At 40.4% G+C, this 27,957-nt stretch overlaps 1 protein-coding gene across 1 annotated transcript in view; it reads left to right on the plus strand.

The window, feature by feature from the left end:
• The window catches only part of MAPK8IP3 (mitogen-activated protein kinase 8 interacting protein 3), a 71,150-nt gene that overhangs the window by 27,067 nt on the left and 16,126 nt on the right, over positions 1–27,957 (plus strand). Inside the window, exons 6-19 of the mRNA XM_080557129.1 lie at positions 2,579–2,825; positions 5,639–5,741; positions 8,416–8,534; positions 13,175–13,186; positions 14,720–14,737; positions 17,075–17,132; positions 18,088–18,240; positions 19,827–19,908; positions 21,683–21,813; positions 22,610–22,666; positions 23,121–23,291; positions 25,025–25,151; positions 26,014–26,109; positions 27,717–27,878. Coding sequence (XP_080413255.1) covers positions 2,579–2,825; positions 5,639–5,741; positions 8,416–8,534; positions 13,175–13,186; positions 14,720–14,737; positions 17,075–17,132; positions 18,088–18,240; positions 19,827–19,908; positions 21,683–21,813; positions 22,610–22,666; positions 23,121–23,291; positions 25,025–25,151; positions 26,014–26,109; positions 27,717–27,878 — 1,536 coding nt within the window. The remainder of the gene's footprint in view (positions 1–2,578; positions 2,826–5,638; positions 5,742–8,415; positions 8,535–13,174; positions 13,187–14,719; positions 14,738–17,074; positions 17,133–18,087; positions 18,241–19,826; positions 19,909–21,682; positions 21,814–22,609; positions 22,667–23,120; positions 23,292–25,024; positions 25,152–26,013; positions 26,110–27,716; positions 27,879–27,957) is intronic.

Here is a 27,957-nt window from a genome sequence, read left to right on the forward strand (position 1 = left end):
ATTGTGGCTACTCATGGTGACATATGACTGCTATGAATGTTGGGCCTTTGCAATGCATTTTGGAGGTCACTACTACACATTTGATGTTTAGGAGGTTGACAGGTATGGCTGTAGGTAAGTGGTGGTTGTGGAGAGTATTCTTTGTGTGAGCTATGGGTTATGGAGAATGCCTCCTAGGCTGTAGAGGAGACCTGTATAGTTAGTGGAATATTTAGAGTTAACGGAGCAATCAGGACAATAGAAGGAAGATACCAGTGAAGTTTAATAGACCTTCTGGACTGTGAAGAGGAGTGTCTTTGTAGTGTTTACATTTGAGATGAATTTTTCCAGGGCAGGCTGGCAGGCTGATAAAGAACATACTTTAGATAAATATAAAATTCAGATGTATAACCAAGAATAAATGAAAGGCCAGGGTAATTACTCACTTGGGTATTCTGGGTGAGGGAAAGATTATGTCAATAAACAAGAAGTTACAGGATATATATCCAATACAAGTAGCACTGTATACAGTATAGACAATAATGGTGTAGGATTTCTGAATGACATCTAGTTCCGAAAATCAAGGAATGACATGCTGACCCATCTCGATGTCTCTTCTACAGTGCTAAGATCCTCAAGGACTTAGGTTATGCTTACAGACTTACAGTGCGTACAAGGAGATCTCTGAATCCATTCATCCAAAAGAAGTTTTGTTTAGGGGGGGGAAGAGGTTTTATGATTACAGTTTACATGTGGTACTCGTTGTCCCTTTGTAAAGTAAAAAGCACAACAGGCAAATTGCAGTTGAAGTATTGTAAGCCTTACTGGATCATATTTTTTCTTAAAAATCAAGTTTGCTATTATTTTCTTTACATATTAGAAAAGTAGCTCACAAAACAAGAATATGAAGTACATGTGGGAAGTGTGGTTTCCACCTGTAGCAGCCTAAGTAAAGTGTCTCAATCTCAGTTTTGATAGTAAAACCAGCAAATGTGCAGGGAGACGATTTGAACGTCCATGTGGGAATACGGGGGCTATTCAGACTGACAGTACAGAAACCAAACAAAACATGGATAGTATTCAATGGTAGCATATTTTTTAAAAACCCTTAATTTCTGATACAAGTGTGCAAATGCAATGTAAATCCTCTACAGTACAATGTATAGCAGGCTATTTTAAGATAAGCATACAGAGGCCAGTCTGTAAAGGAAGATGTTAATAAGATTCCAGATTAAAAAAAAAAAAAAAAAGGCTGCAAAGGGTTAATTTATTTCAGACCTCTCTCATCCCATTTTGAATTTGATTTTTTTTTTTGTCATGTTGTTCAGTTACTATTAGAAAGTAGAACAAGACTTACAAATGAGTGAAGCATCACAGCTCCAAGGTTTGGGAGGCCTTGAAGCAGCTTCTGAGCAGAGCCAGAATCTTTCTCGTAGTTGCACAGGAGGGGAGAGACAAGCCATACAGATTATAGCTGAGTCTGGGTGTGCAGATACTGAATGTCACTGCACTCAATTGCAATTCATTATCACATATAACTTTCAAAATTAATTTTGTCATCTCCCTGCAGGCAGTAATTAGAGCAGGCTACCGTGAAGAATGTGGAGATCTCATTGGGTTCTGGGAATGATCACTGCATTGGTTAAGACATTAATTGGCTGACTTTGAAGCAGTGCTGCTTTAATTGACAAACAAGGGGCACAGTATAAAATCCTCACAGAGCCTTAAGTCTCCCATGTTTTTCAAGAGGTGTTGTACGAGAAATGGGGCTGTAATGTTTGTAAAGATGAGACCCATTTGTGCACATTTCACACTGGAAATCCATCTCCTATGTTAATTTGTCAGCTTTTGATTTTTGAATTCCTGGATCCTGTCTTGTCATTTGTAACTGGGGAGACCACATCTGTTTCTATTGTGTTGTCAAGCTGAAGGCATGCTTGGCTAGCTTCCGCATAATGTGGTGTGGGGACATAGGTCTTCCACCACTAATAAAGTCAGACTATCCCAGCTTGGTATCCACTTTGCTTCTGCAGTCTAGCATCAAAAATACGTTGGCGTTGTCTCAACACTAGAGATTCTCATCCTGGTTGTGTCAGTGGCTTACTGTAATGACAACTTCCAGATCATCTAAGAGGTCACTTCAGATCTTTCCCAAGCAATGTCCATGTTGTCTTCCAGTCTTGGGAAACGCTGGCCTGGCTTACTGCAAGTGCCAAAGGCCTTCAGCTTCCACAATAGCCAGTGGCAGTTGCAGGTGCTTTTTCAGTTATGATAAAGCAATCTTCCTTGAGGTGCATGATGAAGAGGTCACATACTGATGAGACTTGTGAAGACCAGTCTTAAATGGTAAAAGAAGAAGGATATCAGTCCTTTCACAGGTAGGATTTGCTTCCTGAGTTCAGCATGAGAACTCACTGCTTCATTTTGGTTGCAGTGCCATGTGTCACCAGAGAATGCTGGACGTTTAGTTGGTATAGTGAGCAAGACTCATTTTCCATAATGCTTTAAGGCAGCCATATTCGAACGAATATGAGATTAATTGAAATATCTACCTGTGCTTTTCCCTTTTTATTCTTTCCCTGCCCTGGAATTTCTATAGTGCCCCCAAGATGAAATGTCTGAATCTGGGCAGTCCTCGGCAGCTGCCACACCGAGCACCACAGGAACCAAGTCCAACACTCCTACATCATCTGTGCCCTCTGCTGCTGTCACGCCCCTGAATGAGAGCGTCCAACCCATCAGCGAATACAATGGCACAACCAAGGGCAACAAGAGGACACGAGAAAAGCGGAACAGTCGGAACATGGAAGTCCAGGTTACACAGGAGATGAGGAATGTCAGCATAGGTATGGAAGCTGGAGCTTGCTTATTTTGTCATTAGAGTAATTGCCTTCACAGTGCTTGTGTCCCTCTGTTACAAGAAGAGGCTGGGAGACTGAAGGGTAATCAGCTTTGTAGGTATAGAATTTGAGACAAGCTTACTTAGAAAGATATGTAGAGAGACTGCTAATCGGATGTGAGTTATTTTCTGAGTCGCAAGTTTTGAAAAGTCAGTAATAAAAATAGTTTCACAAATACACAGGATGACAATGGGTTACTGAGTTCAGTTCCCTGCAGGTGCTTTAATCCATGTCATAGAACCCCTTTCAGGAACAGGTAAGTCCCATCTCAGTCTGAGCTTTTGGAACGCCATTTCTGGAACTCATCAGTATGCTAGTTGAAAACTTGCGTTTAGTTTTCTCTCTGGATATATTCACAAGTATTTTACAGCCAGTTGTTCATATGCCAAAATTATCAGTTGGGTTAACTAATTATTTTCCCTTCCATGTGTTTACCCTACAGTTTTATGTATTTCAGAATAGCAATTATATCCCTATCTAGCCATTTTTCTAAGCTAAATAAGCTGTTTTCTTTTAGTCTGTTTTTCATGTAAGAAATCTTTGAAAGTTTCAGTTGTTTTCTTTCCACTTCCTGGAGTGCCTCAATAAACTGAATTAATTATTCCTTGTGAAGAAAGCCATTACCTAAGCCTTTAGCACCAGACTGTTTAAAGAAAGAAAATGATGTAATAACATGCTAAAAGCCACTTTCAGTGCCGTTCAATATAGCTGTACCAATGTAGTGTCTGAGCACCTCCCAGGTTGTATTGTATTTAGACTTGCAGCAACCTTCAGAAATGAGTAGTGGTCTGTTTTTTGCAGGTCATGAGCTTAAATACAAAGGGACTGTAAAATGAACAGGAAAGTCTGTGCAGGAGCATATGAAAGAACGTAGGTTTTGATATTAGCATCATAGAATCATTTAGGCTGGAAAAGACCTCCCAAGATCATCTGGGCCAACCTTTAACTTAGTACTAACAAGTCCACCATTAAGCAATGTCACTACCTCTGCATGTTTTTTGAAGATCTCCAAGAATGGTGAATCAACTACATCCCTTGGTAGCCTCTTCCAATACTTCATAACCCTTTCAGTGAAGAATTTTTTTCCTAATATCCAGCCTAAACCTCCCATAGTATTCTCCTGGAGAACCTCCTTGTTATTTCCTGTGCATCCTGACCAATGCAAGTCAGTATGAGCATTAGTAACAGAGAAATTGAGTATGGATGTCTTTGGTGGCTGAAACCAGGAATTGTACCTAACAAGAATAAGCTAGAACAAGAAACGCAAGAAGAGAAATTTCTTCCAGTGATGAGTTTGAATTTTCTTCAGAGAAAAGTTTGTCCTACAGTATTTCTCAGAGTTGAGAGGGCAGTAGTTCAAGTTCACTATAAATAATTATCCGTAATTTTGCAGTTGGTGCTTATATGGTCATTTACTATCAATAGCTTTTTTGGGTCCAAGTCAGGTCCCTTTATATGCATGCAACTCTAAAGTGGATGTGTATACAAAAGTTTAAATTTTCTTGCTGAAATTATCATAATGTGGAATCTGCTCAAGGCAGATAGGTGTATGTTTCTTATGTGCTACGCATATTCAGTCTTTCAGCTATTTTTCACGTGTGATGCAGAAGTATATCTCCATGCAGATAAGATAAACTTAGATACTTGAATTTTAACTAGGTATTTTATTAATCTGTAATTAAAATGTCTGTCAGTGATGCAGAAGTCTAAGAGCAGAACCTACAAAAAAAGGGATTTGCAGAAAAGCTTCCCAGGTTATAAAATAAAGAGAATGAATCGTCTGTTTCTGTGAGGTGGGGAACCATTTGTGTGTGGATGCCTAGTTTGTCAACAAATACACATCGGGCTTTGGCTTCAACATGACATTTGTTGCCAGCAAGTCCACAATGCCAGCCTAAAACAGTAAAATCAACACTCAAGTTGTCCTGGGCTTGGTATATTTGGCTGCTGAGGAAGTTTGGAAAGGTTAAAGAATTCACATCTAACAGTTACGGGACTAATATAGTTTACATATGAGGTCTTTAATCCTTCAGGAATTTCATGTGTAAACAGATATTGTATTTATATTGCTTTTTTTAGGATAGGTGCAAGCCTGAGTTTTTGAACATTTTGGTTTCTACTATGAGTAACTTGACAACAGGATTACTTATTTTTATTTTTATTTTTATTTTCTTATTTTCTTCAAATATTGGCTTTAAGCTGTAGATTATACAGAAAACGGACGATTTCATATGTTGGACAATGTGTTTTCTGAGTGAAAATTCACTGTAATGGGTATCTAAACTAGTTGTAGACTTGAGAATTTGTCTTGACAAATTATATCTATTAAAATAAGCCAGTGCCAATTCATAACTAGAGTAATCTCTGTGAAGCTATACAAAAAAGTTACTCTCTTCTTCAATTTTGGCTAAAGCTGCATAGTCATTGGAGAATTTTTACTGACAGATAAAAAGATTATTTGCAAGTTATTTTAATGGATAAAGTACTTCTGGTTATTACATTTTAATGCATATCCAGGCCAATGATACTGGTGGCAAGCTAATGTGGCACAGGGTATGCTAATGGTCTTTCTGCCCTGAATCATGAAGGCACCTTCCCAGTCCTGGTGCATTTCTGTCTCTAGGTGATCAGCCACGTTCTGTTCCTATTTTAACACTTTGTATATGGAACCAAGAAGTTTTGAAGCCATGGTATTCAAAGCTGCAAAAGTGCCTTCAGGAAGCACTGATACTGTAGACCATATGTATTGTCTTTCTTAGGTATGGGAAGCAGTGACGAGTGGTCCGATGTTCAGGACATCATAGATTCTACACCAGAACTGGATATGTGTCAAGATCCCCGCCTGGAACGCACTGGTAACAGGTACTGATTGTGACTTTTTGCTGTTCGCTCTTTAGCTTGGTTTTGTGGTGAGCGAAGAATGGATGTCGTGGTTCACAGAGTTCAAGATACAGCTATTTGAGGAAAATCCATATATTCTGCCTAGTGCAAATGTGTGGGGTCTTGATTATCTTTGAGTTGTCTAGGGAAGGCAAATATCAGGTGGTAATCTGTGGAAGGATCTGTGCAATCTGAGCAAACTGAATGAGGTTTGTTTGAGACAGGTTAGTTTGCCTTGCAGGATCAGGGAGCACAGAGAAACGTAGCAACAAAACATTTAAACAGGCAAAGGGGACACAGGCTTAAGTTTTCAAGGTGAGGAAAAAGATGCATTCATCTAATGAGATCAGATCTGAATTCAGTTTTAAAATCTCAGGACTTTTTCAGTTTTTCTGTTTTTTTTTTTTTTTTTTTTTTTTTTCAAGTGTTGGAAGAGTTGCAGGTCTGATCTGTGAGGGAGGACAAGCAAGAGTGACCCCAGCAGGGCAGTGGCTGTGGTGCAATCCTGCAGGATTGGAGCAGGGCACTGGTAACGGGCTTCATAAGCAGTCCCCTACAAAGGAAGGGGATGAATTAGGTGCAGGGGATACCCAGGAGCAGCAGGACACAGGACTGAAGACAAGTACACCTGCGGCATAGGTTAGATAAGGACAGTAGGCACAGGCCTGAGCTTAAAGGGAGCCCTTGGACTAGTGGACAGAAGGTAGCTGTGTTTAGGTCTAAGGTGAGGCTAGTCAGAGCAATTTTGGACCATCAGTGCACTCAGGACCTTGACAGAGTCCTCTGAATTAGTGAACTTCTACCAAACTACTATGCTGATATCCTTCCTGTCTACCACCGTTTTTGTGCTCAGTGGGAGGCTCCCTAAAGGCTGTTAATTTTGGCACCATGTTTCTGTGAGACGTCATTAACCTAGAATTACTAGTCTAGGTTCCTTGATTCATTTTTATGAAGGTCTAGAGATTAATTTTATGGAGTTCATTAATTTTACTCTGGTCCAGTGGGTAATTTAGCAGGACACCAGCAAAAATAACCCCCCAACTCTTGTAGGTATGCAGAAAATAATACCCTGACAAAGTTAAGGCAAAATTTTCTCATGGACCAAATCTGGACTGGATTGCACTTGTTGAGCACCCTCTTCTAGTCCTCTAAAAGTGCATGTGAGCAGCAATAACAGATGCCTTTCTCACCTGTGACACACAGTTAAATTCCCCTTAGAATGTGTAGGGTACATGGACAATTTTTAGGGTCAGCAGCAGGAGGAATCTAGGTAGCCAAAACAGCTCTGTGTGAGGAAAGTAAAAGTGACTGATGTGATCAGACTGATAATTGGTTTGAACATGAAGAAAAGAAAGGAGTGGAGAGTGTTGCTGCACTGGAAGCTCTTCATGCAGATTGATCTTTGTTCCGCATAGAGAGGCAGAAAACCACAGGAGACGCAAGATAACTCTGGAGCTGCTGAACAGTGTGCTTGCTGCTTTAAAAACAGAATCCTTTTGAGAGATGTATTGCTTCAGCAAGTGGAGTGCTGAAGCTGAATTATGTCTTCAAGTCAGACCTTGAATGCTGTTTGCTTCTTTTCGCTTGTACTGTCTGTTAGACTGCATCAACTGTGTAATTCCTCAGTGTTCTCAGATTCCTGCGTAGCTCTGTAATTAAAAATTCTGTTTTTTTTCCTTTTATCTGCAACCCTTTTTACCTCTCAAATATCAGAGACAGCTAACACAACACTTTTGTAATCTCCATGTTTGATCACAGAGACTTGATTTAGCTAAGAACAAAGCCACATGACTTGAGATAATATCCACTGGTACTGACCTTTGTGTTAGACTGCTGGAAAAATTGCACAGCCTTCATTCATATTGGCTGATTCCCCTTGTACAAGGCAGGGCACTTAGAAGTGTCTATACCCACTTTAATCCCACTTTTTGCAGTAAGCACTGACAATCCTAGAGGATGCCTCACTCCTCCTTACTGTGTCTTTCTGCAACAGTTGTATTCTGTTTAAGCCATGAGATTGTCAAAGAATATGAGAAGATTTGTGGTAGAGAAGACACTAAGATGTGGAAATATGTTCCCATATGATGTGATTAGATAACATTAACTTTGATTTACCTTTAATGAAATACATTTTGCTGACATAGGAAGAAGCATTTGTGCACTTAGAACCCAAAGAAGAAACTAACCTTCAGGCTGATTTCACTTACTAGTTGGCAAAGAAAAAAGAAGACCATTGCTGTTTTCAGCATCTGAGTCCTTATCTGATCTGCTTTTCTTACCTGCTTTGCAGGTTGCTTTGAAGTTGATAGGAGTGTGGGAGTCATTGCACAGTGTTAAAAGTCAGAATTGAGAGCTGCTGTGAATTGAAAGGTTTCTGTGAGATATTGAGTTGTCATCAACTCTTATGATGTAAAAAGGAATCAACCAGGCAAGCTTTGAGGTTGTGCATGATAGGTACTTGCACTTGATACAGGAAATAAAATATGTTTTTTTCTTTACTTACTAATTTCCCTGTGTCAGCCTATGGTGAACAGGCAGAATGTACTCTGAGTTTTGACTTCAATGTTCTGTAATGCTCAGTATTTCAGAGAGTTATGTGGTAGCTCAAATGTTGCCAAGTAACAAGTGTCCTTGCTTTTTCTTCTTCCAACAACAGCCCAACACAGGGGATTGTGAACAAAGCATTCGGCATCAACACGGACTCTCTGTATCATGAACTTTCCACAGCAGGGTCCGAGGTTATCGGGGATGTTGATGAAGGAGCAGATCTGCTAGGTAAAAGCTTGTTAGAACCGTTCTGTTTTCTCTGATACAACGGCAATTCTGTTAAGCTTCTAGAAGCATTTAAATTCTCTTTTTTTTTCTGGAACTTGGATGTTTGTCCTTGGCATGGAATGGCATGGAATTTGGGACATACCGTGACTGAAATATGTACCTGTAGTACAGTAACGCTTATCCAACAATTTAAATTAATTTCTAAGTAACTTTTATTTAGTCTGTCTTTAGGCATGTAAGTTTTTTCTCCGTAGGATTCTCCCACATGAACAGTTTGGAGAGAGAATTTGCTCCTTCCACTTCCTCCCCCAAATTTTCACTTCAATTATTTTGCACACTAGCAACTTCATTTGGAGTAAAGGTTTTGTTTGAAATATGTAAGAAAGTAACTCCTTTTGTTAAGCTTTTGAAATTTAAAGGAACAATTTTCTTTATTTTAATATGAAAATATGGTTTGTATTGCAGTTTTTGCCCTTTTATAGTCAATCTAAGAGAAATCTTAATTCATCTTTTAGGCTAGTTTTGAAGGAGGTTTTAATATCTGAAGTCTGGTTATATTCTGTATTCCCGACTAGGACTTTGAGGCAGTCAGAGAAACAGCTCTGTCTCAGGTAGCAGTCTGAGCCCTTGTCGTACTTTCTGGCGTTGGATGCTGAGTGTGTAGACCTTAATTCATAACAAAATTTAAGCACGTTCTTAATTCCTTCAGAATATTTTTCTGAATCAGGAAGATATGAATGGTCTTTGAATATCCAGACAACGCAAGCACCTGACAAAGTTTATAACAGTTTAGCTCACCTTCAGTTTTGCTGTTTGACTTAAGGAGACTTAAGAGACATGAGGACTCCTACAGTATGTCATTTATGCATTGAATAGCAAGAGACCTGATCTGAAAGTGAACGTTATCTTCCTGGTAGTTACTGACTAGAGTGTTTGGATAATCTTACAACTTCGGTTCTGGAAAAACAATTTTTATCAAAGAACTTTTGGATATATATCTAGAACAGAATCAGTTGAATTATGTCACAGAATTCCAGCAGCACATCTTCGTAAGACTTAAATTAGGGGGATATTTGTATCACCTTTGAATGAATCTTGTATCGTGACCCTCTGAAAGGGTATGTTTCTGCAGAGAGGATCGATTTTAGCCTATTCACTGTAGACTTAACTATGAAGAAGTGGACTGAAGACTGAAAAGTTAGGTTAGCATAGCACTTCTTGCTTTATCTATGACAAAATCTCTGAAAGTGGTACTGTTATAGGCAAATGTGGGACTGGAATTTAAAAATGAGATCCAGGCTCTCATCAGAACTCTTGCACTAGCCATCTGATATAGAGAGATTTTTATTTTTTTTAGAAGCATGGTGGAAGCTCTGCAGCATGCAAGATAGCTCTTGTGCATGGAGTGATGACCATTGCCTGAAGTCTCAAGACATTTATTGTTTGACCCCTCAACTCAAAATTGGCAGAAGAAAAAAATCTACTGAAGAGTCAAGATGAAAGCACTGTTTTTTGCTGCCTGTGATTGGAGCCAACATGTGCAGGCAATTTAAAAATTAGAATTTAGAAGGAAAAGCAAGAGTTCTAGGTTTGAGAGTAACCTGGATGTTAGCAGTCATTGCAGAAGGGCTAGAACTCCTGCTCAGAGTGAAGATGACAGTAGCAATGACATGTGACTGTTAAAACTTCCATCTGCCTACTGTGGGATGAATTTTGATTAATAGCCCCCACGCGTTACTGAGAACTCTCTTCATAGCAGGGTCAAAGCGTTAAAAATGCTTAGAATCTAGCCATTTCCCATATACTTTATCATGGTCCTCAGGTGCTTCCTTATCTAGAAGAGTGTATAGTCTATTACATGGCTATCTTCCACTAAATCACATATATCTTCTGTGCCACCTGCTGCTTTCTACCTCTCCCTGAAATGGCTGTGGCTTCAGGGAGTGTCAGCTTCTAAGAGATATTATTCAGGAAAATGACTAACTGTATGAACTGCTTGGGACAACCTGCTTCCTACCTCTGGAAATTTGTCGTCTGGTAATCCACTCCCCAGTTGGATTACATCCTGAACCCAGTGATCAGTGAGAAATACAGGCTGTTGTTTTCAAAGGGCCAAAGTTTTTAGTTGCTCAGTAGGAGACCATGCTAGTTATATCACTACAGTTCCAGTTAGTCAAAAGTGCTTCATCTTTTCCAGTGATAAGACTGCCTAAAGATCAGTGACTGATTCTGGATCTTGGGTCATCATTTATTTGGCAGTTAACACTTGTATAATAAAAAGCGTACAGAAACTTTGAACACTGCCTATGTAAGTATGGCTTGCAAAGATCAGATTTGTTTCCACCTGAAATCTGAACCATCAATACGTACAGATCTAATTTTTAAATTTAAGAATAACGTTATTCCATAGAAAGGAATTCCTTACTCAGTGTGGTCAGGCACTAGAACAGGCTGCCCAGAGGAGTTGTGGATGCCCCATCCCTGGAAGTGCTCAAGACCAGGTTGGATATGGCTTGCAGCAACCTGGTCTAGTGGATGGTGTCCCTGCCCATGGCACAGTGGTTGGAACTAGATGATCTTTAAGGACCCTTCCAACCCAAATATATCTGTGATTCTAAAGTTTGTCCTTTTTCACCTTACCAAATACATGAGGGGGAAAAAAAAAAGATTGTTTAATATTCACATTTCTTTTGCTTAGGAAATAGAAATTTCTTGTTCTCTCTTCATTAAGCACAAAAATAAAGGTTTGTTTCCTGGCTAATGCTGTTGTTATTAGGAGTAGTTTTTTCTGCAGAGCAGCAAAACTCTTGCAGCTGATAGCATGGCATGCTAGCAGAATAGGAAGGCTTCATCCAGTTCCTTTCCAGACCTGGGAGGTGATATATGATGAAATCAGTTCGCTGAGTGAGTTTTCTGACAGAAATGGCAATCTAATTACTCCTTTATTTGAGTTCTGGCTACCAGCTTTGCCCACATGAAAGTGTTCTTTGAAATGAACAGACATCAGACATGCTGCCAGGATTGTATATAGGAAGGAAAGCAGAGAGATCTGAGAGGCCGTATTTCTCTGACTTAGAAATGAGATTTAAACACTTTTTTTTGTCTTTTCACAGTAGAAAGCACTAAGAATGTCTCATAAAGTTGGAGGAAAAGGTCTAGGTCTCAGTACTGACAAATTTGTCAACGTTATACAAAAATTTGCCATTCTTGTTAGGTAAATCGTTCCCTTTTCTGTAACTTTTTGCCTGAAGAGCCACAGACGAAATTGTGCTATATGGACATGATATAAGAAACAAGATCCACAATCCAAAAGATTTCTTTCTTTCTGGGTCTTATTTAGAGAATTAAGTATAAGTGAAGTTTACCAAAAGTGAAAGTTTCATTCTTCCTCTAGTCTCTCTCAAAGCTTGGAAATCAGCCTTCAAGAATATTCTTTGCTTTTGGACTCCGTTTCTTAAAGAAAGAGAAATCTCATTAAAGAGGACCTCAGAGTAGAATGATCTTGGAAAAATTACCTTTGAACAATAGCTGGCAGACAGGTCTGTTTCTTCAGTGGAAAATCTCACTCTTCTGAATATCTTCTAAGCTACCAACGTCTCTTCGTACAAAAGCAGCACTCCTCATTGCACTTTTGGAATATAAAACCTTCTTTTTTCCCCATGTTCTAACACCATTGTACACACATTAGTTTGTATAGGGTATATTCTGGAGAAATACGTGGAACAAGAACAATTATTTAGCAGTGGTAATTCTTGACCTAATTCCCTTCTTTCTCACTGCAGCCTTAGGAATGCTGCCACCACCTAGTTGGCTGTTTGCCTCCCTGCCCACTTGTTAGTTGCTTGTCCTTTCCTACCAATCCTGGATGGGCTCACTCTTTTCTCATCTACCGTTCCCTTGCTCTTCACTATCCCGAGAGACTCTGGATGTGGAGGAGGACTAGTGGTTCAGTTGTGGACTGTGTGAAGTCCTTTCAGTTTTAGGACTCCAACTGTGCTTTGGAGATTAAAACCTCACTTCAAATAACAGGGATTTTGAGGTGAAGATGGAAATTCAGTTATATATATACGTAAATTTACCACTAATATGTTTTTTTAAACAAAAGTTGAGATTATCAAACCAAGTCCTTGCACTACACTGGGGGGAAAAAAAGGTGTTCTGAAATGCAACTGATTGTCTTTTGCATACTGATGCATCACTGAAGTGCACGTTTAATTTCAGCAAATCTGGTTGCTAAAAAGAGATGCATTGCAAGGGGAGGGAAAAGGAGAAGGCAGTGGAAAATAGCTGTTCTGCCTTTACTACTACATTAGAAAGAAAATAAAGGTTTACCCAGTCCAAGATGTGATTGCCTGAGATTCGTGCCTAGAAAACTGGGGGTGGCTAAGGCATGTGGTTGTAGTTGTACCTTGGGTTATCTTCCCGTAGTTTTTTTGTCCTGTATGTAGAGTCATGCCATCTACAGACATGGCAGGTCCTGTCCTTACTATTTCATGCCTTTTGACATTGAAATGGCTGAATCATTGTCAATTTTTTTTTTAAACAAAATTTTTCTTTTGTTGGTTTCAGTCAGTGATTGATCATTTTTTCACTTCCTTTTTTCCCTTGTCTCTCTGTGCTTCGCTGGACATGGCCCATAGGGGAGTTCTCAGGTGTGTATCTCTCCTCCACTCAGTTTCCTTTCTTGTTTCTTTTTTTCCTTGTTGAGACTGAATGACATGGTATACACGTGTGATACTCCCCTGCTCTTGTCCAATCACGGTTGGCTTTGCAGACTTTTTCCCACCTTTGCCTTGCTTGGTTCCTTGCACTGACGGGTCCCTGGACAGTAGGACACCCCTGCTTTGTGCTCACATGCCTGCTGCATTTTGATATGCTTTTTTTTTTGGTGTGGCTTTCTGCAGGTTTGCTCCACTATGTTACACTGGCCTGTCTCTCAAGGTCTTCAGAAAACTCTGCTGTACCTTCCCTTTTTTCAGGGTGTAAAGTGCCTTTTTGCAGCACGAGTGCTGTGCTCTGAGCAGAGCTCAAGTGGGTACAGAATTAAGTTTGTTTCTGCTTTTCTTCAAGCAAACAAGGCTGTGAGGAGTCCCTCTGCTTGCATGAAGGCCGCTCACTAGCAGTAATCTCACCAGCAGTGGAAGTAGATCTGATTTTTTGAAAATGCCTTTTTGAATCTCTCATAATGTACGCACAGTGGCCCTCTTCTGACACAGCTGTAATGAAAACAAAGACTTTCTTGAGGGATAAGAGAGTGACAGAGCCTCTGTCTTTTTTTTTTTTTTTGAGGCTTTGTCTTTCTGGTAGGAGTTTGAAGTGATATCTCTGTCTTTTATTTTTGTAAAGAAGGTTTGCTACATTAGGGCCATGCTCTTGTCCTCAGGAGGTCAGCAGGCCCTAGACTTGCAGAATTTTCACCTTTCCATAAAATGCAATTGGGCCCTGATACAATTTCAGATGAAGTCAGGGGGATCTCTCTTGATTTCAGTACAAATTGAATGAAGTTTCCCTATAATAAAGGCAGGTGACTTATGAACACACAACACAAAATACTGTGCAGTGTTGAGCTGTCACATTCCTCTGCACAACACCTCTTGATGTTGGGTCTGTAAGGTTACAAAAGGAAGGATGGCATTATTCTTTCTTTTAGTACAAATTGTTTTTGCTCTATTACTGTAAGCCACTTTTTCTTTTTTTTTTTTTCCTCAGAAAGCCTCACACTGAAGTTGAGTTAGAATTTATCTCAGTAACGAAGTGGGTTTGGGCCTGTCAAAAAGGCCATGTAAGAGCTTTGATATCCCCCCTCCTTTTTCTTTTTCCTCCTGCCCCTATCCTTCCTTCACCCTATTTGTAATGTCTGTTGAATTACCTCTGTCGTGGGATGGGAAACATGAAGATGTTTAGTCCGGGGGAAATGACGAAGATGGAAGAAAAAGATGAGCTCATCTTGAGCTTGTCCTAAAATCTCAGGTGTAAAACTGCTTAGGGTAGGCTGCAGAAGAACAAGGTGTAGACTAGTTTACATTCAGCATCACTTATACTGGCACCACACGTTTACACATGCTGATGAGCTGCTCTGTTTGCTGTTTACAGATTCGTATTTAATGGCTGCTTTTTTCTCTTCCTTTCCTCCCTTTGTCCCCATATCTTTCTGTTCCCTTTCTCGTATGGGATGGCTCTCATAGTACGGGATGATTTCTTTGGTAAGGCGAAGGCCTTTTTTCTTTTTTTCTTTTTTTTTTAAACTGTATTTTTATTTCTAAATTTCTTCCATTCACCCAACATCTCTCCATATGTCTTGCATTACCTTGCTTTATTTTTTTGTGATGATGGTATCACCTCTCCAAGAAGCAGGACGCAGCTGGTCCACAGTGGTGATTTGAGGTTTCTCTTCTTTTTCTTGATGTGGTTGATTACCCACTTTGATGCTTCACACTATTTGCCTGACTCTAAGAATTGCAGAATGTGGAATGGCTCTCCCCTTTTTTCCACATCACAAAGGAGTAAAGACTTCTCATTTTGTCACTCCACAGTGGTGTTTTTTTTCCGCATGAGTAAGGCTTTCTCATTACAGCCTGCATGAAGTTATCTCACAGTATCCACTCTGTGGCTGTGGGATGGCTTCACCCATTTCTTTATTGCAAGACAAGCCCTTCACACCTCTCCCTGTTTAAAGCATCAGGCTGTGACTGTATCACACAAATTAGGTAGTTGTGAAGGCACTGATGGCTGGGGCACTGTATGACTTCAGTTCTCTGATAATAGCTCACCCTCTTCACCAGAATTCCTTTCTCTCCCCATGACAGATGCAAGGAGTGATAACTAACTTATGAAGAGAAGGAAAACAGTTAGTCCAAAAAACCCACCAAACACGAGGAGGAACAATTTCCTCTTATGTTCCTCAGCACCCATTACATCCTTGTGCCATTTTAATGTCTTACTGGCTAAATATTTGTTTGATCATTTACTAAAAAGGAACAAGAGAAACATTTCTTAAATGTTGTCTATATCCTGTGACCTCTGGATTTTCTGAACAACATAAATGTCTTGAAACAAAAGGCTGTACCTTACTCACTGAACCAAACCAAAAATGCACTTCAGTTCACAATGCAGTTACTGTGTCACATTTCGTTTGCAATATTGCTTGACACACTATCCAAAGAACACGTTGCCTGAAACATCAAAGTGATTAATTATCTGTCCACTGATTTAAAAAAAATAAAAAAATAAAAAAATGCTGCTTTTTACTCATTCCTGCTGGGAATTTGCTTTTGCCATCATAAATTCATCCCATCTAACTGTGGGAAGAGGATCTGTTTGTTTGGGGTGTTGTGATGTGTTCTCACTTCTTGTATGCTGCCATGTTTCTCTAACTTCCATTTACTTAAAGTTTATGTTGTTTTTCTTTTACTGTAAATGCTAATGAGCAAATAACAGTTGTGAAAAATGCTGATGTCTTTACTGGAAAGGAAGAGGTAGTTCAGAGGGCTGAACAAGGAGCACTTCAGCACAAACACTGATTGTTGCGATACCTCTTAATCCTCTAGGACTTGTGTTGAGAAATAAGCTGTAACCCTCAGCACTGTCCCTTGAAAGGAAGAGGTCTCTGTGTCTTATATGCTCAGGTAGCCTCTGTTTCCCATTGTAAAATAGAAGCCGATCCTGGGATTCAGCAAGTCCCCGGCAGCAGTAAACAGTCCGGTTATGGTTTTGGTCCCTAAACTCTTCCGTTTGGTTTTACAAAATACTGAATTCAATCTTTGCTCTTAGCTGCAGACTTTTCAAGGTCCTTTGAACCTAACGTGCGCATTGCAGCTATTGTACATTCGTGCCCAAGTGTAAGTGCAGTGCATCTGATCTAGGTGCTTTCTTGAATTTGGTCTTTAAGTGATGGGCCTGAGACTCCACATTGTAAACACCTATGGGAGAACTGATAAATAGTGGAGCAGTGGACAATCTAAAGTCCTTTTAAAAGTGTAGTGGTGGAAGATTGATAATGGGAAGCCTTTCATGTGTATCAGACTGGCCACATCCATGATCCCAAATCTGTTCTGGGAAGCAGGATGTTTGACTTAACTAAGACAAAGAAGAGCACTGCTGTGCAGATCTGGCCAGCAGTTTGGACAGTGTTCTGCTGTGCTCTGAAGAACCCATGAGCTTCTAGCTTTTTCCTGTATGAGTGAACATCAAAATGTTTGTAATAGCTCATGGTTGTACCAGGAGTTATTGACTTAATTTCCCCTAACTAGTACTAGTGAAGGTCTCTGCTCTCTCCCTCTCTAGGGATTCTGTTAAAGTTGAGGTAAGAAGCTAGGTGTGCATTTTTGCTGTTAGCTGAAGGACACGTGGGTGTCTTTGTGCTGCATGGTCTTCCAGCAAGAGGCACTCTACTCTCCATAGCAGGACACAGGAGTGTAGGGAAGCCTAACAAAAACAAATGCTGTTCCTCAAGTCTGAGTCAGTCAGTGCCATACAAGCTTCATATTTCTAGGAGAGCAGATGAAAACTGCCTGACCATTGTATTTATTTATTTTTTCCAGGAATGGGCAAAGAAGTGGGGAATTTGCTGTTGGAAAACTCGCAGCTACTGGAGACCAAGTAAGGAACTGTTGCATGCTCTGAACTGCCTGCCTGGTTATAAATGAGCTATCATCCTGAAGTAGGTCTTCGCGAGAACTCCAGCCTCACTGGGGCTTGCTTGTTTATCTAGCAGGCTCTCTTGAATACTTGTTGTGTCTTGAATTGTAGAAGAGAAATTCCTCTTCTGAGTGACTTTCCTAGCTGTTTCCTTTCTTGCAGGCACTTGGGTGATGTCTCTGGACATGTGCCTGTAGGGTCTGATTCTACCTGTGAAATCAGTGGCAAGCGTTTCGTTAACTTCAGTGGGAGTCTAGATGGGTCTGGGCCTCTGTGAGGATATTGCAATTTTTAAGTTGTTTGCAAGGTTTGGTATTTCGAAAGAAAATTTTCTTACTGTTGAGAAGAGTTTTCAGAGATGTAATAGTTGATAAAGAAGAGCTAGACAATGTAATTGGCTTATCCTGTGTGAAAGGTTGGCAAACTAGATAGTAAAGAAGCTAAGCAACAGGGGAGAGGAAGACAAAGTAATCCTAAGGGTGATAGTTGAATAATTATGGCGGGAAGCTGCTTATTTTAAAGATTTTGAGATATTTCAGAACTGATTAGAAATGCTTATGTGTGTCACCTTCATCCACAGTTATCAACAACTACAGATAATATAAGTTCTGAAAGGTGTTTTTGGAACCTTAATCCTATTAAAATAGACTTGAACCTCCTGCACCTGATGTTGGTCTGTCGGTCAGAATGCAGGACTAGACAAACCTCATCATGACCAGCTATGGTGACTTCTGTTTTCTTCTGCACCTCTTTGTTGCCAAAATGTGCTTTTTCATGACTTATAGACTGACTGAGTTATTTCAATGTGCTCATTTCAACTCTCCTTGTAGTGCCTGTGAGTTTAGTTTCAAGTCTCTCTTATGGACGGCTGCTGTTTTTGGGCATTTTTGCTTATTGTCCCTTTCACACCTTTAAGAAATGCTTTGAACGTTGTGAAGAATGATTTGATTGCCAAGGTGGACCAGCTGTCTGGAGAGCAAGAGGTGCTGAAGGGAGAACTTGAGGCAACAAAGCAGGCCAAAGCCAAAATGGAAACCAGAGTCAAAGAGTTGGAAGAAGAGCTGAAAAGGTGAGTGATTCACTGCTGCCCCCGGGAGCTAGGAGAACCTGAGCTCTATCCTCAGGTAGAGGTAAATCTACCTGCTCTTTTAGTTTTACTGTATTTCCCTCGTGGACATTAGTATTGGAATTCAAAGGTACCTTACAGAGCATTTCAAGGTTTATGGTATGTGGCTGAGCTATTTCTGATGTTTTTAGATTGGTTTTTATTGGTTTGAAATAGATTATTGAACCTTAGAAAACCTGCAGAATTTTCTCCCCAACATTAGGATTCCATTGCAGGGATTGCAAATGTAGGCTCCCCAGACTAAAGCGTTCATAATTTCAATTTGCAAATTTTTTTTTTTTTAAAGGAATTTCTGGAACAGTTGTTTTGAAGAAAACTGTTAAAAGTTTGATGCTGGCAGTGGGCAAGACTGAGAGGGATGAATGCCCATTAATTTAATGAAAGAGCTCATGCAGATTCCCACAAACAATGATTAAATGTCAGTATTGAATTGTTTCAGTGTTCAAGTTAAGAGTAAGAAGAGGGAGAAGAGATTTTAGAGCCCTATGCAGGTAGCATTTGGAGATATCCCATTTCTAATTTTCCACTCGAACTAGAGAAACCTCAGCCTGAATGCCTAGCAAAGCCTGTGAAGATTTCATATCCATAAGACTATGCATGCCCCATGGGGCTCGAAGATACATAATTACATTTTAACTAGCTGTACTATCAGCGCTGTGGTATCTCAGATTCGGCGGGCAATGCTTAGTTTGCATGTGGAATCTGGAAGGTTACCTCTGTTATTTTGTAATTTGAGCACAAAGTCGCTAAGAGTAACACAGACTGGTCTCTTCAAAATGTCTGAAGTGAAGGCAATCTCACTAGCAGTGGAAGTAGATCTGATTTTTTGAAAATGCCTTTTTGAATCTCTCATAATGTATGTAATATATTATGCAGTATGGACATGGACTTTTAACTGTCTGGTGTGCTTTTTTTAGGAGAGAGAGATGGCATTTCTGTACTGTCTTTCTTGCTAATAGAAGTTCTTGTAATTCAGATGGGACTGAACCTCAGTATGGGGCTTAAAGAAATTAAAAACATTCAGATAAATACTGTAAATAGTTTATTAATATGTATTTGGTGTTCTCTTCTTTACCATTATGACAAACTGATCTTCATATTAGAGGCTTTTTCAATGCACTGAAAAGAGAAGCAGCCTAGACAAGCTTAAGCTAGCATTAGCTGTTGATGATGGCTCAGTTTTACATGATTAAGATCTCATCAAACATTTGAATATAGATTATGGCTTGGAAATAGCTATTGACAGTTCTGTTCTGGTGGTCAGTGTTTTGGGGCCTGGTGCTTAAATCAAGTGTTCCAAAGAAGGGGGCTGATGTCAATGGAGCTGTTCAGAGTAACAAGCTGCAAGAGGGAGGAATCGTATCAGAGAAGCATCTCATAATGGGTGCCTTGTGATGCATCCAGTTCTCCCTCCAAATGATTTCTCATCGTGAATAGATGATTCTTTCCCCAAAACACCTCACAGAGAGCCCACCAGTTGTAGTCACAGTATTACTTGCTGGTTTGATGCATTTCTTCCTGTTTCCTAGAGTGAAATCTGAAGCGATTGTTGCACGACGAGAACCCAAAGAGGAGGTGGAGGATGTAAGCAGCTATCTCTGTACAGAATTGGTATATTACATTACTAAAATGCCTGTGGGGAAAGGGGGTTTATGTACTTCTTCTGTATTCATATGTGATACCTGAGATGCAGACTGATCAGTCTTGTTAACAATGAGGGCAAAGCTGGTGAACTGCAGGTTGTTGCCATGAGATTACCTTTGCATATGACTTGCAAACTGTAGTTTGGCAAAGATGAACAGCTGACACAGTGACAATAAAGTGCACAGTGTGCTTTCAGCAGAACAGTTTTTGAGCAGCGCCCTGCTCAACACCTTCCCATTTTACCTGGTTTTCATCACTTTTGAATGACAGCCTAGTATTTTCTTACAGGGTCTTGTGATAGTCAGCCTTCTTGAGAAGACCTTATCTCATGTTGGCAGGGAAGCTGTAAACTATGAGGACTTTGTGCAGTGAAACTTGGGTTTTATAGGCAGCTTTGCAGCAGTAACCGTCTTCTTTTAACAGTTCTGTAATCTCCAGTCTTGCAGCATTGTTTTTCCACATTATTTTGTATATATAAGCCAGTACTGCCTATTTCAGAGTACAGGCAGAGAAGGCTCATGACAGTTCTTTAGAGTGTTTTGGCTAAGATACAGGCTTTTCAGCAAACTCCACTGTAGCCAAGAAAGAAGCAAACCAGAGGGTAAGAGAGAGATCACCTGTAATTGTCTCCTTTGCTAGGACAGGAAATTAGATACACCTCTTTTCAATATTACCATGTTCTTCCTCTCCAAGAGGTATTGAACAAAGTTTAATTTTAGCCTAACACTCCTGACTTAACTGGGATGAAATTAGTCTGTTGATAATTTAGGTAGGTAGTAAAGTTTTCAAGTTGTTCTTGTGAAATGCTGAAGAGAAGTAGATTCTATTTGATACGAGCTGACAGGAGGTTTGTTTATTTTTTATTTTTTAATGAGATGATGTGTGTAAAATTCCTCTTCATGTATATAATTCTTGATTTGACTGGCCGTACAGGTTTATTCCAAGTCCAGGGAGGCTGAGGAGGGACTTGATTAGTTTGTGTTAGTCCAGCTCTCTGCAGTACCGCATCAACCAAGCTGTGATTGGGAGTTGCCACAGTTTAGACACAACCCAGTGCCACTTGTAGTAAAGAGTTCCCAACATCGTTAGAATTTCTCTTGGGGCAGATATTTTACCCAGTCTAGTTGTCTTATTCTCATTTTCCACTCCTCAGAAGAGGCATTTAGAATCTCTTTGCTGTTGCCTTCTAACCCAGCGTGACATGTGCCTTCACTGGAAGGCTAAATTGTGTCACCAAAATGCAAAAGGCCTTTCTTTAATTTCTTGTGCCCTGTGCCTTTATCAGTGTGTACTAACAAAGTGCCTTCTTCCTAGTCCTCGTGAAGGGAAAGAGGACATAACCTGGTGTTCCCTGCTGCTTGTAACTGAATTTGCTACTGAATCTTTTTCACTAAATCCTTGTTTTCCAAACTTTATGGACCAAGGGACCACTGTCAGTTCTCAAAATCCCTTGCAGATTACCAAAACACCTTAATGACAATAGTCCTTGGGTAGGGCTTTCAGTTTGGTGATGATTCTAATTCTACTTTTGATGGGTTTTCAGAACACCCAGAGGTCCGTGGGCCATGGTTTGGAGATCACTTGTCTAGAATTAGCACCTGAAATGGGAAAGGCAGGGGGTAATCAAGCAAACAAGGAAGAGCACTAACAAGTATTTCTTTCTATCTCCTGACTTGCCCTATACTAACATCAATCCCCTTCCATCTTTTGTTGGCTGAAGCAGTGCTCCTCCCCTCTGCAGGACAACATTCCCATAGCTCAGCGACGTCGCTTCACCCGTGTAGAAATGGCAAGGGTTCTGATGGAGCGCAATCAATACAAAGAGAGATTGATGGAGCTCCAGGAGGCTGTCAGGTGGACAGAGATGATCAGGTGAGGCTGGATATTGGTGAACATTCCCATTTAGGACAAAACCTGGCCATGTTGGACTTTGAGCTTTTAGCCTTGAAGCTCTTACCAAGATACGGGAGAAGTTCTGAAAGTTTTCCAGACGGTAAATTCTTCTGTCCTAATACCTGATTCTTTCTCTCGTATTCCTGAATGTGGGCTGCAAAAGAAGAGTTGCCACTGTTATTTGGAGATACTGGACAGTTGTTTGTCTTGCTAGTTTCCTGTGTGCTAATTAAGCTAGAAGCTATAGGGAACAGGGTTACTTCTAATTAATTAATTCATTTGGCAGTGGCTTAAAATGAATGTGATGCTGGGGTTTGTAATTACCAGACTAATACTGTGGCAGTGATACTGTTGAAGGGAGTTAATAAAGGAAGTTGCCCAGAGAAGTCGTGGATGTCCCATCTCTGGAGGTGTTCAAGACCAGGTTGGACGAGGCATAGGCAACCTGATCTAGTGGATGGCATGGGAGGGAGGTTGGAACGAGATGATCTTTAAGGTTCCTTCCAACTCAAAATGTTCTATTATTCTATGATAAATCATTGAATTGAACACACTTATTTGCACTTAATATCAATATTGAAATATAAAGTAGCTGGGTGTGCTTTCATAAAAATGACTGCATGTCAATTCCTCCGTGTTTTACACACTGTTAGAAAGTTTCTAGAATGAATTCTGAGTTTTGGCATGGTTTCCTTAATGGAAATGGCCTGCTGGTTGGCAGAAATTTGGGCAAAAGATGCTGAAATTAACTTGATTCTGTTGTATTTATCCTTAGAGCTTCCCGTGAGCACCCATCCGTCCAGGAAAAGAAGAAGTCTACCATCTGGCAGTTGTAAGTTCTTTGGTGGTCTGTGTAAGATTAAGAAAAGGGCAAGTGTTGTCATTTCTACTTCATACAGCATCTTAACAGATTCCTTCTCTGATGTTAATGAGAGGTCAACTAGAATTATTCTTAGCTGAACCCTTTTGCCTTCAAGGGATTCCTTTGTCCTTAGTGAAATTAAAATCAGATCTGAACATCCCTATCATTTTGTTTTACAAGCTGGAAGGGCTTATGAGTGCCCTGGGATGGAAACTTAAGTACGCTCAGAATCAGTTTAAATAAAGGGGTGTTTTCAGAAGGACTTTGGTTTTGGAAGCTAAAAGTGCAGTTTTCATGAAGGGCTTAAAGTACCTTAAAACACCTACCTTGTTAGCACGCATAGTGCTTTCCCTGTTGTGAATCTCTGCTATGTTGTGTCCCCAGGCTCCTTTTCTAATATTTGTTGGCCTTTTCCTGTCCCTAGCTTCAGCCGTCTATTCAGTTCCTCTTCAAGTCCCCCACCAGCAAAGAGGACCTACCCATCTGTGAACATCCACTACAAGTCTCCAACGACAGCAGGGTTCAGCCAGCGTCGCAGTCACACCATGTGCCAGATCTCCTCTGGCAGCCGCACCCTGGAGTTCTTCCCTGAAGAGTGAGTCACATGCTGTGCCCCAAGCCAGGTTCCCCCATAGCTCTTCCAGATAGCACCTTTTCTTAAAATAAGCTGTTTTCCACTGAAAAATAGTTTCCGTGCTGTTAAAATGTTTCATGTGTTTAACACCCTGATCTTTCACTCATCGGTTACTGTACTGCATGTATAAGCTTAGCAAACTGGCAGCAACTTGACTCTCCCGAAGTATGGCTACCATGGCTTCCTAGGCCTTTCTAGGTTCATCTCAGCAGGGACCACTGTTGGCCTTGAGGTTGGCCTCAAGCCTAGTTCTGTCCTGATGTTTGCAGGCTGTGTGAAAGAATGAAGTAGGACTTTTGTGGTAGTTTGGTAGTGCTGGGACAGTGGGTTGGAGAGTGTCTTGCCCAACCCTGTTGACAGAGACTTCAGGTGAAGACAAAAGTTCTCTCAATATCACATTTGTGATACAATATTTGATTTTAATTTTAAGTATGCTAAAAAAGAGCCTCTAAATATTGCTACTGCAGAGTTTTCTCCCTGTCCTTTATGTCTCTGATACGAGGCGGAAAACTATTCTGTGCTTTATTTGACTTCAGAGTGTCTGTGTTCTACAGCTGTGAGGCTGTACAGTCTGTAGGTGCTATGTTTTTGTGGAAGCACTTTGGAGAATATGATGGTAAAGTAGTGTAACTTCTGCAATGTCAGATGTTTGCTGGAAAGTCAATAAATCATGAGTACGCAGATTTTCTTTAGAAAAAAAAAAAAGGAAGGTTAAATTTATATTTTATAGTTACCCACTGCCTTTCTTCTGTTCTTATCTAGTTACCATAGGGTAACCATTGCGTGTGGTGTCTCAGGCATTTCAAAACTGCATGAAATGGTGTGTCCAACAGCTGTCAGAAGCTGTTTGTTTTCTCATCCTCTCCCCAGGGGAAAAAGCATGTGCTGGAGAGTGTTTTGTTTTAAGGGTTTGGTTTAAGTATATTTTAAAAATTTTTTTTAGGTATAATAATTTAAATATAATTTTTTAAGTATATGGTTTAGGGGGGTTTTGTTTTAAGTACGTGTGTCATTCCATGTGTGTGGAGGCGTCTTTGTTTTGGCTTGGATTTTTTCTGATGTTGTTCATACCTTGGAGTGATTCTTTAAAAACATATTGAGAGAGAGAACTGATATTCAATCAGCATTTTTTTATATTAAATTGTATTCTAAGAGCTCACAGATCAATTTTTCATCTTGCTTGTGCCACAGCTGGCTTCATTGTGTTGAAAGCTGCGGTTTCAACAGTAATTAGTGCATATTTTCCCTGTCAGCAGTGAAAGCTTTAAAATGGACAGAAAAATAAATAGTTGACTATAATAAAGAAGAACTCAAAATGCCTACCTCATGGAGACCTTAGATAAGGAAACTGTAGCAGCTAAGCAAAAGTTGCTATCTCATAGATGGTCACATGGAAGGTTGGTTCTGTTTCTGAAGGGCTCTTGGAAGATTGAAGTAGAGATGATCATGATTTGGCCTGCCACATCATTCAGGTAATAGGGAATTAGAGATTAGGATTGCGTTATGTCTGCTTCATAACAGAGTTTTTCTTTCATTTCCTGCATCTCCTTTTCTCCTTGTGCAAAGATGGATTTTTGCTGCTTTGTATTCTTAAACTCTTTTGTCTGAGTTTACTCTCCCCATGATGACAAAGTCCCTTCTGCCTGTGTTTTTAACCACAGACTGAAAAGTAACGCTGTTGCTTCTCTCCTCAGTGACTGCACATCCTCAGCACGTCGTGAACAGAAGCGGGAGCAGTACCGACAGGTCCGGGAGCACGTGCGGAATGATGATGGGCGACTGCAGGCCTGTGGCTGGAGTCTCCCTGCCAAGTACAAACAGGTAGATACCATGCCCCAGAGAGGCTATGGGGAAGTAGACACTGTCTTTCTCAGTTATACCAGTGAAGACCTAACTCTCCCACTGGTAACTTTAGCCATAGTTGTTAAATACCTCCAGTTAGGGGTATTAAGTGCATGTCTTTTCCGTATGATATAATTGCAGGCACTGAATAAATTAATCTTTTCTGTATTTCCACTGCAGCCAGCAGGGGAGCATTCTTCTTTGTAAAGGTGCTGAAAGAACCTAGTCTAAAACAAAAGTAATCAGCCTTTGTCCAGAGCCCAGTCCTTGTTTTTACTTCCTTCATTATTATAATTGGAATTCAACATCAGATATTTAATTTATACCATGAGAACTCTACTAGTTGTTTAGTATAAAAAAACAAACGTAGTGCAGTTTGCACCCCATTCTCCCCAGCAGTAACACAAAATGTCACCAGCCTTATTTGTTGGCCTGCGGCTCCTTTAACTCTGGTCAAAGATCATCTAAAAAGGAGGAGTCTTGTAGTGTGGCTTGAAAGTGGAGGAGTTTCAGAACATGGTGGAAGAGAATGCCAGTGGTCTGGCTTCTGCACACTTCTGCACAGGGAGTGTCCTTTAACAACCCTGTGTCTGTCGCCAGTGCAGCAGATAGCCTCAGCTGACCATACCTCGTGCACCATATCATGGTGAGAGAAACAGTCTCTCAAGTTCCCATCCCTGTAGGGACTTTTTCATGCAAGATGTCAGATGAAGCATCAACTGCTATTGGCACCCACCCATGAGGCTAAGAAGTTTGTTTTTGCCATATTGGTTACACTGCGGTTGCCGTAGCCTAGTGGTTATGCCTTGGTACTGTCTTTTCCATTTCCTCTTCCCCACAGCTGAGCCCCAATGGTGGTCAGGAAGATAATCGCATGAAAAATGTCCCTGTGCCTGTATATTGTCGCCCACTAGTAGAGAAGGATCCAACCATGAAGGTATGTTGCCTCTGCACACGATTGCAGTCCAGAAGTGGACATGGAATAAACAGAACTTGGTTGCTAAATACGCATTTTTTACAACAGTCCGCATTTTTTGTTCATTCCAAATCCCACCTTCTGCTTCCTCTTTTGGAATGGTGGTTTCTAGTGTATGTAGGGAAAAGTACCACTCGTACATAATTCTCAGCTGATGCTGGATGCCAGCTCCCATGTCTGTCATACAGGTTTTGCTTTTTTTTGAGACATACATAATATTAGCAACATCTTATATTATTTAAAGCTTTTGTTGAGACTCCTTAGGGTATAAGGCTCTGGGGCAGATGTGTTCTACAGCACAGTGGGGGATCACACATTTCATCATCCTTCCTTTTGGTTCCACTCTTGACCGGGAATAAAGTTAACAGTGAAAAGGCTAAAACTAGCTAGAGAAGATTTTTGTGAAGCTGTGTCTATCAATACACTGGGTTTACATGGCAAGTGTTTGGGAGCAGGGGGGCTGCAGGGAGCAGAGCCCAGAAGCTGCCCCGTGTTATGTAAGAGCCAGCTTCAGCGAGCTCCAAAAGGGACCCGCTGCTGGCCAAAGCCAAGCATGGATGGGGGGAAAGTGGTTTTAGTTTGCTTTTAGTTTCTCACTGTTCTAGTTTGTTAGTGATAGACAATGAATTATATTCATCTCCCTCCATTGAGTCTCTTCTGCCTGTGACAATAATTGGCGAGTGATCTCCCCGTCCTTATCTCAACCTCTGAGCCCTTTCCATGATATTTTCTCCCCCTTTTCCTTTGAGGAGGGGGAGTGAGAGAGTGGTTGTGGTGGAGTTTAGCTTCCTAGCAGGGTAAAACCACCATAATCAATACTAGAATGTTTTCAGTAGAATTGCAGTTGAGAATAAGTGATCCTCTCTCTGCAGGTAGCACATTTATCTGCTGTAACTAGTTGTTTCTAAATAAGCAGTCTACCATTAACTTCACCAAAATTTAGTGCTGATTTTAGACTTCATTGTGATATTTAAGTTGTAAGAAAAATTTTAATGCTCTTAATTGTTTTTAGAAGTTTGATGTGATCTTTAGATAATATTCTGTTCAGTATATTTTTTATGATGATTTTAGGACAATTTTTGCAGGCCTAGTTCCTTGAATAGGTCTCTAAGATCAGACAAGCACTGATTTTGGGCTAAGGATATGTGAGGAGACAGAAGAGTACAAGTGTGGGAGGAGAACTGAGGATCAGAAGTGCACTGGGTGTGCAGTCACTGTCAGTTTTGGTTGAGTATAACGCTTCTTATTGTACCCCAGACTAGTAGTAGCTTCCATCTTGCTTTGCTACAATCACTTACGAATGCCATGCTCAGAAAAACTGAGGACATTTCAGAAGACTGCTTTCAGTTATATACCTGATTTATTATTTTTATTTCCTTTAAATGTTTGACACATCTGTTAAAAACTTGGTGATTTTTGCTAGATTGCAGAGATCCCTTTTCTTACCTACATCAAGCGTGACTATGTCCTCTAGTAGAAATCAACAAGATCTATTGTTCCTACCTTAATGTTTTAGTTGTTTGGTATGTTTACACAGTCTGCTTCAGATTTCTGTTTCTGTTGTTTAGCTGTGGTGTGCAGCTGGAGTCAATCTCATGGGATGGAGACCTTTGGAGCAGGAGTCTGGGAATGGGCAGAAACTGGATCCTGGACGTGATCCCCTCACTTGTGATCGGGAAGTGGAGTGCGAGAACAATAAAAGTAACCACACCTCTCCTGAAAAGAAAAAGGTCAGTAAAGAGAATTGACTTGTCTTTTCTCCAGTGTTCTTTCTCATTCCATCTCTTACATGTCCTCTCTTCTCAGTAC

The sequence above is a fragment of the Anser brachyrhynchus genome, assembly GCF_964034855.1.
Source record: "Anser brachyrhynchus genome assembly, chromosome: 15".
NCBI classification, from domain to species: domain Eukaryota; kingdom Metazoa; phylum Chordata; class Aves; order Anseriformes; family Anatidae; genus Anser; species Anser brachyrhynchus.